This window comes from Bombus terrestris, chromosome 5, assembly GCF_910591885.1.
Source record: "Bombus terrestris chromosome 5, iyBomTerr1.2, whole genome shotgun sequence".
Taxonomy (NCBI): Eukaryota; Metazoa; Arthropoda; class Insecta; order Hymenoptera; family Apidae; genus Bombus; species Bombus terrestris.
In genome coordinates this window covers 1,691,885-1,703,071 of record NC_063273.1, presented here as the reverse complement: position 1 = coordinate 1,703,071, position 11,187 = coordinate 1,691,885, and the positions used below count along the sequence as shown (strand labels likewise).

Here is an 11,187-nt window from a genome sequence, read left to right as displayed (position 1 = left end):
ATTGTAATAAAATTTGTTCATCATTAAATTCTTTTATTAAAAAATTATTGCGCTATATAACTATATATATAATTTTTCAGGTTTGCCTTTTCCAGGTTTCCTTTTCTGTTATAATGATACGATATCTATTATATGATACTATTATACGATAATATTGAAATCATTAAATTGATAAAACTAAAAATTTAATAATGTAAGGCAATATTAAAATTCAACAGGACGATCGATGATAAATATTGGTCAATTTTAAGTTGATTTCAACACATCTTTTCATAAAATAAAATTTAATTAAAATCTGTAGTATGATGGATTAAAACAGAAACACGACGTGATGTAAAGATTACAAAGAGTATTCCTTGATATTAAAGAAATTTCATAAGATTAATTACAAAAAAGTGTATAATACCCTTTATAGCAACAAACAATACATTAATTTAAAAACATTACGGATAAATAGTAAAGACTACCATCCAATATAAATAGTAAAAATGAATCAGGCGAAAATTGATAAGTTAGTTTCTAGGTTAAGGTACAATGTTGGATCAAAACCACGCAAATTAAAGAATATAGATGGTCCAGAAGGAAGATTGCGAAAAATTAAAAAAACATTAACTGCTGTAATTAAATATGAAAGGATTGAGTTAAATTATGCAAGGGCAGATGAGACAAGAGGTTACGTTGAACGAGTGAGTATCATGTAAACTGTTCTCGATGCGCGTTATATGTTTTATAATATTTCGTCTCTATTATAGTTAATATCAGAAGCCATACGTCATGGTCCTCAACATACAGAAACAATGGACCTTGCAAAGTTTTGGATAATAGAAAAACAACTTATCCATAAACTTTTTAAGGTTCTTGTACCAAGATATGAAAACTATACAACTTCATTTACAAAGCTCCATAATGCACCATGTATATATCCGGGCTATGCATATAAAAGGGCTGTTCTAGAATTGAAAGGTGTGTTTTATAACAAATTTTATTCATTTACATATTTAAAGAAAGTCACAGCTGAAATTAATTAATATTAATTGTAATTACAGGGAATGTATATCCAGTTATAGAACAATCCAATCCATATCAATATAATTTAATTCACAATATATTACTGGATGCAGCTAGAAAAGAGTACAGAATGGAAAAGTATAAAGAAATAGCTGATAACATAAAGTTTTAGAGTGTATGCAAATGTTTTATTATTACATGATATAAAAAATATGCAATATCAATATAAATTAGTAAATACAATTGATTTAGCCTGCTATTATCATTTTGTTGAATTTGTTTATTACATTGATTATTGTTGTTATTATCATTCAAAAAGGTGCAATGGATAATGTTTGTGAAATTCCGTAAGATGTTCCTCCATAGAATGCATTTGTTTACTGAAATTAAAAAAATGCATTAATAATCAAAGAAATTTTAAAAATTCGTTTATAAAATATTTTTAAGGACAATGTTATTAGTTTAATGTTTTCAAACAAACCTAATATGCTTTGGTGTTGTGTGATATACGTCCGCGAATAATTCTTTCCAGCATGGTTTAAGTTCCTTTTCTGCTTCCGCAAAAGCAAGTAAAACAGAACTTTTTATGCGTTTCTTTAATTCTTTATCTTGTTGTTCACACCACAAACCGATCGATTCCAGATAATTCTGATACCTGGTTATTGGTGCATAATGATTCCAATACTCTATTTCATCACTTGATCGATATGCAGTACTATCATCGGAAGTACTATGGTGACCGATTCTGAAATATATGTCAAGAAAAAGGGAAACTATGTAACATAGAATGTTTCAAAAAATTAATATGTACAGAAAAAGAATAATGCTTTTGTATACCGATAAGTCATAGCTTCAATTAAAAAAGGTTTTCCTTTTTTAATGCATAATTCGCGAGCAGCTTTCGTTGCATAATACATAGCAAGAACATCATTACCATCTACACGGATTGTTGATATCCCATATGCTGGTCCTCTTGCTGCAATCCCATCACCTTTAAACTGTTCTCGAGTAGGAGTTGAGATTGCATAACCATTATTACGACTAGAAACAGATGATGTGAAACAGTTTTTTAAATATATGTTTAACGCACCTTCATATTTTTGCATATAATGAACAGTTAACTTTACCATATAAAAATGATTGGACACTCCAAAGTTGCAGCAAAATTGAAGGCTGCATGAGCATCCCCTTCGCTAGCAGCTCCTTCACCAAAGTAACAAACTACACATGCATTCTTTTTAAATAGTTTAAGTGCATATGCTGTACCTACAGCTAAAAATGATTAGAATGGCAGTATTAGAATAATTAGAATTATATCTTAGTAATAACTCTATATATATATGTCTCATATCATGATGAGACACTTATGTTGTGAATTTTAAAGAAATTATTCCACAGCTTAAAACAGTAAGAAACAACAATACCTTGAGGTAATTGTGTTGCTAAAGGAGATGAAATAGTAAGAAAGTTCAATTTTTTTGATCCATAGTGAATAGGCATTTGCTTTCCCTTTGAAACATCTTTGCAGTTACCATAACATTGATTCATAAAGTCTATCATAGAATATCCACGCCATAACAAGACACCTATAAAATTATTTTATAACAAATGATATGTAATTCTAATTATTAATTAAATACATCACTATTTTATTCTATACCTGCTTCTCGATATTGAGCATATATAACATCCTCCAATGTAATAGCAGCTGCAGAACCAATTTGAGTAGACTCTTCTCCTATATTGGTCATGTAAAATGATATACGTCCTTGTCGTTGAGATTCGTATAAGATTTTATCCATTATATTCAGAGTAATCATTTTATCATATATTCTAATCATGGTATCCTGATCTAACTTAAATGAGAGAAGAAAAAAATATCATTGAGAAATTAAAAAGAAAGAATTATTTGCATGCAACATTAATAAACATTAGTTATGCAAACCTCGAGATCCTCTGGTAATTGTACATGTTTATGTAATAAATTTAAAATTCTAAATGTTGGTATAGGATTGTAACATTGTTTGTCAATAAACTTTAATTCATTAGTAAAAGTAGTTTGTATCCCTAAAAAAGAAGGGTCTTTTGTACCAATAATGGAACCAATTTTAGCATTAGTAGTTTTATTGGTACAGTACTGTCGTACCAATTGTACCTAAATTCATGGAACAGGAAAAATTAAACTTAATTTTATTTTTGTACTATTTCTAATGTTTTCTATACTTACCTGCTGTAATGCATTTTTAAAATATATTCGTTTCTCGTATTTGAAAAAGATCTTTTTAATCATTGCTATACGAACAATTATATTTGGTAATATTCAAGTCTTTGTCACGGTGGTTACTGGCAATACCGATTATCTTGTTTTCATTTTAAAATTTATGTAACAGTGTTGCGTACAAGGTACACGTGTGCGCATGGTTAGCGAGGAGGGGGAAAGAGAGACACTAGTGCTTCATATGCGCTAATGCTACTAGTATCAAAGAGGAAATTTCCTTTTGTCCCAATTATTAAGTTGTCTTTCGCTATCTGCACGTAGCTACTGTATCTAATGTTTATGCAAACATGAAACCTAATCTATCAAATGTTGTGGTTTTTACCTTCAGTCGTCTTCTAACTGTCATAGAATACATTTCGCTTGCATTGAAGTCTTAAAGCATAAAAAAAAAGCATATCCGACTTATAACGCTGTATTGTTTTAAAAAAGGCAACAGTGATATCGCAACTGGAATTTACATCGTGTATGGGAACACTACAAGTATTCAGACAGTTCGTAGTTGGTTTAGGAGGTTTAAAACTGGTAATTTTAATCCGGAAGATGAAAAACGCAACGGCCGCCCATCCATTACGTATACGAAGAAAGTGATATATAATACCACAAACGAGAAATAGGTTCTGATAACACGGAACTTAATAGGTTCTTGTATGTGCTAGCATGCAACCAAACAGGGTAGATTCCTAACCTTAAGCTTAAATATATAGGTTCTTGTATATGCTAACTTATAACTTATCGTATATGATAACGTTTTCCTCAGCATTTGACCGCATGGTGCAGCACCTGTACTGTAAAACAATTAGAATTACAGACTCAGTATTCTCATTTCCTCTCTGTTACGATATAACAACTCCCGATATTAAAAGCAATAACCCCTCTACTGGAGTTTCCAGACCTATGTATACGATCGTGGTTTCGTTAATGCTTTCAGTTTTCAGGTACTTATCCAAATTTCCATCCAAATTTGTTTAGAAGACCGTCTTTGGAAAAGATCTCTTCGGATATCGTAGTGAGATCACGTCGTTCGTGTGCATCAAGCCTACACAGTGTCTAATATATAAACATATATAAAAACAAAAGATGGATCTGTATGAATTAATTGGTATAGAAAGAACAGCTTCTGTTCAAGAAATTAAGAAAGCATATCGTAAGAAAGCTCTGCATTGCCATCCTGACAAAAATCCAGATAATCCAAAAGCAGCTGAATTATTTCATGAATTATCACGAGCCTTGGAAATTCTTATTGATACATCTGCTCGTGCAGCTTATGACAAAGTTATTAATGCTAAGTATCAACAAAAATTACGTGCTAAAGAATTTGATTTAAATCGCAAAAAATTGAAAGAAGATTTGGAAGCACGGGAATTTGCTGAAAAATCTTTGAATACAGATAATGAGAAATTACAGGCTGAAATAGAGCGATTGCGAAAAGAAGGATCAAAGCAAGTACAGGAAGAAATAGCACTTATGAATAGACACTTTGAAAAACAATCAAAAGCAGTTTACAAGGAATCACAAACTAACAGTGATTCTTATAGATTAAAAGTGAAATGGAAGTCTCATAAAAATCAGACCAACAATGGCGGATATGACTATAATACGTTATATAGAATTTTCTCAAAGTATGGGAAAATAATTGCTCTTGTTATTTCCTCCACAAGAGAAGGCAGAGCATTAGTAGAGTATCAAAAAAGAAGCGATGCTGAAATGGCTCTAAACTATGAAATTGGTTTAGTTCAATATCCACTTAAACTTCAAAAGTTATGGGACAAAGAGGAAAAATCAAACATTTTTGCCTCAGAAACTGCTAACAATGATGGTAATTCTACGAAGCACATGGTAAATCAAAGTATGTTTGATATTGAACAATTTGAACATTCTGTATTGAATAATTTAAAGGAAGCTGAAGAAAGAAAAAGATCTATAGGAAAACAGGGCACGATGGAAAGCACCTGATTAAATATTTTTATGTTGATTATACTGTTCTTAAGTTTTTATTATGCAAATTATTACAACTTGCACCTGAATAGCAAAATTATATTATAGATACATGACATATGGACTGAAAGCCATTGAAGCATATTGTATATATCTATATCGTTAAAATAAGTAATAAAATTTATACACAAAAGTTTTACAGATATTCTAATACATTTATGGGAAATTTATTTGTCAATTGTAACATAATTATTCTATTTTATAAGCATATTGGATTTGAGACTTATAGCACTTAGACTGTAACTAAATTTATTATAATTATTTAAGTACAGATGACATCCTTTCGTTCTTTTTGCTTTTTTTGTTTCTTTACTTCTGTTTCATCGATAGGTGCTGGTTTAACAAACGGAATTTCATACTCGTATTCTGCTGGCATAAACTGTGCAAGAACCTTTGGTACTTTCACAGAAGTATCTGTTTGATGTACTTCCAAAATTGCACATATAACGCGAGTAACCGCACACATGGTTGCATTTAACATATGAACGTAATCTGTATTAGCATTCATCTTCTTGGTTTGACCATATCTAAAACACATCAATAGGATACTTTACTTACAAAAAATGCGATGATAACAATAACAATAATAATAATAATAATAACAAAATATGTTGTAGTATTCAAGTTTATTATGTTTCGCCTATTACCTGACCAGTAAACGTCTTGCTTGATAATCTAAGCAGTTGCTGCATGAGACGAGTTCGCGAAAAGCGCTTGATCCCGGAAACCATGCTTCTAAGTCAAGTTTTTTTGAAGCAGCATTATTCAATGCACCAGATACTATATTTACTATACGATAAGGGATCTCCAAAGATTTATAAAATTCCTCTGCATTTGAAATCATTTCTTCCATCATTTGCCAAGATTTATCATCATATGGTGATGTTAAACAGAATTGCTCTACCTATCATCCATGTATATCTAATATGTAAATTCATGTTATGTTCCATACAATAAATGAAACTAAAACTACAATTACTTTTTCGAATTGATGAACCCTAAAAATGCCTCTAGTATCACGTCCATGAGATCCAACTTCTTGCCTAAAACATGTAGATAGTCCTGCATACTTAATTGGTAAAATATTTTCAGGAATCCATTCGTTTCTATGAAACGCAGCTATCGGTTGCTCAGATGTAGCAATCAAATATTTTTCTTCAATTTCTTTATCGTCATTGCGTTCACTACCCTTACCAATTACCTAAATGAATAAAATTTTAATCAAGATCAAGTTGGTATTTATGTATTTGTACGTGTAATTATTAATTTTATACCTTGTATAATTCTTCATCAAATTGAGATAATTGTGCTACTTCTTGCATAACATCCTTACGCATAAAGAATGGCGTGTAAAGTGGTTTGTAACCTTTTACATGTAACTGCCTGAGAGCTAATTGAATTAATGCATGCTGCAGAAAAACTGCTGGTCCTGTTAAAAAATAACCACGTCCCCCTGAGACATTAGTGCCACGTTCTCCATCTATACCATCTATCATGTATATTAAATCAACATGAGAATATTTCTTTTTCTGTGTACAATCTCCACAAGTTCTTTCAACCTAAAAATAAAAACAGCAATTTTTTGTAGCCATAGTTTTGTATCGACAAGTAGAAGATTTGTCACATTAAATTATATACTTTATTTTCCTCCTCGTCATTGCTAATTGGTACAGACTCATGCAATATGTTTCCTATTTCTTTGAGTGCACGGTTTCTTTCCAATTCGGTTAAGACTAAATCTTTATCATTTGTTCGAATAGCATCGTCGATGGAACCACGAACAGTTTTGATCTGTGCAACTGTTAACGATTTCAGGCTATTAGGCAATAAATTTTCCAGGTTTTCAAGAATATCCTTTGAGACAGTATCATCGCCGTCCACTGCTTCCTTTTTTTTCATTTTCTCTCCTATCTCTTTGCTGCATACATTTTTTAATTTATTTAAGTTATCAGCTCTGTGTCGCAGCTGACGCCAAATTTTGTCTTTTTCGATCACCGTGTCAACTAAATTTACATCTTTAAAACGTTTCCTTTGATTTTCTCGCACTTTATCTGGATCAAACCCTTTATCCTTTCGAAACAGATCTAAATCCAGTACCATGATTAGTAGCGGTGAAATTATAGAACGTTTTTTTAATTTCTATTTAATTACACGTGGAATATCTATATGTCAGTAAGGAGACAAGATCCTCCAACTCACCAACGATCACTACATTTATACTATAATCGTGGCTTACACTGCTTACTTGAGAACTGTACCGGTAGATGTACTGGAGCGTCTGGAACTGTTACTTACATTCGACACTGGTTATGTACGCACGCGTATGATCACATAGAGGTATTCAAATAAAGTGTAATGAGTACCAAACTTAGACATGTAAATAATCTTTCATAGTATGCCACAAATTACATTTTATGTAAGAATTTACCGTTTAATAACTTGCCTTTCTTGTCGCCTGAATCCAAAATTTTGATAATTTTTAATTACACCAAACAAATTTATTACTTTTTAGTGAAAAGACAAAAATATCTATATATAAGTGAGTATCTATGTAAGTGTAATACAGAAGTATAGAAGTGTGAGAATAATTTTGTTGAATAGCAATAAATAATAAGCTTACATCAATGTATAACATTTACTGCTCTTTGAATATTTATCAAATTCAGCAATAAACTACAAAACAGGTATACGAGCGTTTTTTATTCTAATATAATAAATGATAGTTGTAAAGGAATAAAATTGTTACTATGTCAATCGAAAAAAAGGACAATATACCATCAACTAATTTTGATCGATATTTTTCATAATCACAAGATGTACTTAATAGCTAATGTTTTATTAATTATCGGTTTAAAGAAAAGTAATTCATTTGTAATCACTGAGAATACGAAAGATCTAAGAATTGTGAGCGGGTACTGTGCACGACTGTAATAAAAGTTGGCGATGATAACCTAACTTTATAATGTATATTTTAATAAAGGAAGGAGAAATAAAAGGAAACCATTATAATGATAATAGAGAAAATAAGTATTTAGCTAGTAGCTAGCAGAGATCACAATTATGTTTGTTTCAAGTTTTCTTCAGCCATTCGTTGGGAATACGTATAGGTATTTTATTAATTTTGCGCATGCGCACCAGCGAAATTCGTAAAAAAGGTTGAAGTTAGAATACAAGACGGTATGCATTGATAATGTTCAAGTTTTTTTCATAAGGGAAACATTAATTAGTTGAAAAATAAGACGTCGTAAGTTTAGCGTAATGAGTGGTAAATCAGGTATAGTGTAAGCAGAAAAATTGTGGATTCAAATAGTCAGGTTGGTTGTGGCTATCGCACGAAATTTAGATCTTTAATGACATAACCTGATGCGCTTGTCAGTTGATTGGTGGATCTAAAATACGAGGTGTATCTTTTATAAAGCACAAAAATAATTTATAAACAGTATCGATAAAACTATTTGAGTTTAGCATGTTTTATATCACATGACAAACATGTTTGCGTGTACAAAACATTGGTGTTACTTTCTCACTTCCTTTTCTACCTCCTTCGCCTCTGCCTCCTTCTCCACTTCCTCTTCTTCCGTTCCCTCTCGTCGTTTTTTTATTATCCTTTCTTTGGTGAAACTATCTACCATGAGTAGATAAGGAATTACAATCTATTATTGACTCAAGAATATAATTTGATGATTGGGTAATAAATTATATGTTTGAAATTCTTGTTTCAGATTTGATATAGTAACAAACATTCCAACGAAATATCAGGGCATAGTTAATGTTGATATATAAGGCATATTTACATACATAAATGCCCTACAACTAAAAGGCGTACAGCTCTACGCTACACCGGTGAGTTCCAACACAAAATATTGCTTGGTAGTACGGCGGACACTCAAAGCCAACTAACCATGTCTGTACAAAGTGTTGCTCTGGCATCTCTCACGGCCACCTATACCGACTCGGAGGGCGAAGACGGGGTGGAAGACGACCTTCAGGAGAATTCGAACACTCCCCAGGGGGCCGCCCCGCATAATGCCCAAGTCGGTCAGCCCCAGGCTTTCACCAGTCCCAAATCTGGCACATCAGCCTCAAATAGTCCCGTTGTTGCACCCAACGTCGGTGGCAAGTCTAGTAACGATTTGTCGAACGCACCCACCTTAGTAACAGATGTGACATCTAAGGTGCAAAGATTGGTTTCATACTTTGATGATACAATAGTCTCCGATGACGAGGGAGTGGTACAAACACAAATCGATGGACAGCCTTTTGAAAATGGAAGGCCCTCCTCGATTATGGAATGCTCTCCCTCTTGTCAAGGAGAACAGTTAGTTTCAGATAGCGAGGTGGATCCCTATGGCGTTGTTATACCACCAGAGCCATCAGGACAGTGTCCTGTGGAACTACAGGAAAAAATAACAAAACTTTTTAGGAAAATGGAGAGCGGCGGTTTGGATATGAACAAAGTTATACAACAAAGGAAGGATTTTAGAAATCCATCCATTTATGAAAAACTCGTTCAATTTTGTAGCATCAATGAATTGGGTACTAATTATCCTCCTGATAGATTCGATCCATTTAAATGGGGTAAAGATTCGTATTACGAGGAGCTCGCCAAAGTTCAAAAGGCAAAAATGGATAAACTCGAAAAGGCTAGGAAAGAGAAAACAAAAATCGAAATTGTTTCTGGTACAGCTAAGCGACCCAATAGTTCTAGTACAACGGAAGATGACGCTAAAAAAAGAAAAAGTAAATGGGATCAAGTTGCAACTGGAGCTACTGCCTCGATAAAGCCAACTGTGCTGTTATCTCAACCAACTCTTACCACTTTAACATCATCTGCAACTGGCACCAAAGCAACGGTAATATCTGCTTTTGGATCTTTACCAAAGAAAAGACTGTAACATACCCTGTAAATCATTTGTAAATATTACGTTTTTCGAAAAAGCAACAGTTCATCCTTCATTTAATGTTGTTCCATATAGAAAAGGAAATTGCAGCGGATTTCGCATAAATGTGAATATAATATAGACTCGCATAACATGCGATCATATATTCATATAGCCATACATGTTATCCATAAGATTGATTTCTTAAATTTAATTGTTGGTTTTGTTGAACGATACCGAATCGACCTTTCATTTTATATATTATGGGATAAACTGTTTTGGAAGTATATCATTAGTATGACGTTTGTCAGAATGATTATCAACAAGGATGCATCAAGTCGACAGCTTTCAATCACATATACAGAAAATTATGCAAGAGAAGGAGAGAAGAAATAATATAAACTAAGAAAGAAAGGTTTCTTAGAAAAAGAAGATTTTGAAATTAATGAAATGAGGAATAAGGTATTGATCGACCGTTATATTGAGTTTTTTTTTGTGCTTTCTTCCTCTATAAAATATTTTTAATTTAAGATAAATTTTGATATTTATGTATACTTTTTTCGTGACATTATTTTCCACGTTAATGGTGTCTTACTTAGTGAACTAAAAGAAAGGTATATAGGAGATGTAAAGGTAATAGGAGAAAAACAGATACAACGATAACGTTTATTATGAAAGGAATTTCCTTTTCTTTTTGTGAATATATTTATAACATTTAGCTATTTTTATTTTATTAATCGACGAATACCAAAATACTGTGTAAAATATGTACATTGTAACATGTGTTGCCATTATAACGAAAAATTTAGAAATCAATTGAATCTTTTTCAATTAAAATTATAGTGAAAAAATTATTATTTGTAAAGATAATTGTAACGAACAAGTTCATTCAAATAATTTCAAATAGAATTAGAATTGACTTAGTTTCTTGTAAATCGAAATAAATGGTTATAATGATACTTTTATAAGAAAGATTTGTATGTTTAGTGTCCTGTGCCCGAGTAAAGTAACACAATGAAAGTTATA

General features: G+C 31.9%; 5 protein-coding genes across 14 annotated transcripts; 3 read left to right on the top strand and 2 right to left on the bottom strand.

Moving 5' to 3' along the window:
- The first annotated feature begins 154 nt into the window (after nucleotides 1–154).
- On the top strand, nucleotides 155–1,267 carry LOC105665772 (39S ribosomal protein L17, mitochondrial). Its single transcript, XM_012308935.3, has 3 exons — nucleotides 155–686; nucleotides 753–963; nucleotides 1,047–1,267. Exons 1-3 carry the CDS (start codon nucleotides 489–491, stop codon nucleotides 1,178–1,180), a joined length of 543 nt encoding a protein of 180 aa, XP_012164325.2. The 5' UTR covers nucleotides 155–488; the 3' UTR covers nucleotides 1,181–1,267.
- Nucleotides 1,175–3,416, bottom strand: LOC100651520 (2-oxoisovalerate dehydrogenase subunit alpha, mitochondrial). Its single transcript, XM_003395352.4, has 8 exons — nucleotides 3,236–3,416; nucleotides 2,954–3,163; nucleotides 2,669–2,864; nucleotides 2,433–2,594; nucleotides 2,136–2,280; nucleotides 1,846–2,049; nucleotides 1,490–1,753; nucleotides 1,175–1,388 (listed from the first exon to the last, which is right to left on the bottom strand). The coding sequence occupies exons 1-8, from the start codon at nucleotides 3,296–3,298 to the stop codon at nucleotides 1,316–1,318; spliced, it is 1,317 nt and encodes a 438-aa protein (XP_003395400.4). The 5' UTR covers nucleotides 3,299–3,416; the 3' UTR covers nucleotides 1,175–1,315.
- Nucleotides 3,417–4,315: 899 nt separating this feature from the next.
- On the top strand, nucleotides 4,316–6,256 carry LOC100648595 (dnaJ homolog subfamily C member 17). The gene has a single exon (XM_003395746.4). The coding sequence runs from the start codon at nucleotides 4,364–4,366 to the stop codon at nucleotides 5,237–5,239; it is 876 nt and encodes a 291-aa protein (XP_003395794.1). The 5' UTR covers nucleotides 4,316–4,363; the 3' UTR covers nucleotides 5,240–6,256.
- LOC100648131 (serine--tRNA ligase, cytoplasmic) lies at nucleotides 5,259–8,078 on the bottom strand. 3 transcript variants are annotated; one of them, XM_048406047.1, is made up of 7 exons: nucleotides 8,057–8,078; nucleotides 7,527–7,565; nucleotides 6,920–7,365; nucleotides 6,556–6,840; nucleotides 6,261–6,482; nucleotides 5,929–6,185; nucleotides 5,259–5,808 (listed from the first exon to the last, which is right to left on the bottom strand). In XM_048406047.1, exons 3-7 carry the CDS (start codon nucleotides 7,178–7,180, stop codon nucleotides 5,544–5,546), a joined length of 1,290 nt encoding a protein of 429 aa, XP_048262004.1. In that variant the 5' UTR covers nucleotides 7,181–7,365; nucleotides 7,527–7,565; nucleotides 8,057–8,078; the 3' UTR covers nucleotides 5,259–5,543. The 3 variants fall into 3 exon arrangements, with proteins under 3 accessions (XP_048262004.1, XP_048262003.1, XP_012164324.3); XM_048406046.1 differs by having other exon boundaries at nucleotides 7,481–7,565; nucleotides 8,057–8,074; XM_012308934.3 differs by lacking the exon at nucleotides 8,057–8,078 and having other exon boundaries at nucleotides 6,920–7,544.
- LOC100648474 (SAP30-binding protein) lies at nucleotides 7,827–11,133 on the top strand. 8 transcript variants are annotated; one of them, XR_007224151.1, is made up of 3 exons: nucleotides 7,827–7,965; nucleotides 9,004–9,124; nucleotides 9,198–9,341. XR_007224151.1 is itself a non-coding variant. In XM_048406057.1 (2 exons), exon 2 carries the CDS (start codon nucleotides 9,184–9,186, stop codon nucleotides 10,174–10,176), a length of 993 nt encoding a protein of 330 aa, XP_048262014.1. In that variant the 5' UTR covers nucleotides 7,827–7,965; nucleotides 9,004–9,183; the 3' UTR covers nucleotides 10,177–11,133. The 8 variants fall into 8 exon arrangements, 4 of the variants coding, with proteins under 4 accessions (XP_048262014.1, XP_012164320.1, XP_048262013.1 ...); XR_007224152.1 differs by lacking the exon at nucleotides 7,827–7,965 and adding an exon at nucleotides 8,221–8,458; XR_007224150.1 differs by lacking the exon at nucleotides 7,827–7,965 and adding an exon at nucleotides 8,221–8,682.
- Nucleotides 11,134–11,187: the final 54 nt, after the last annotated feature.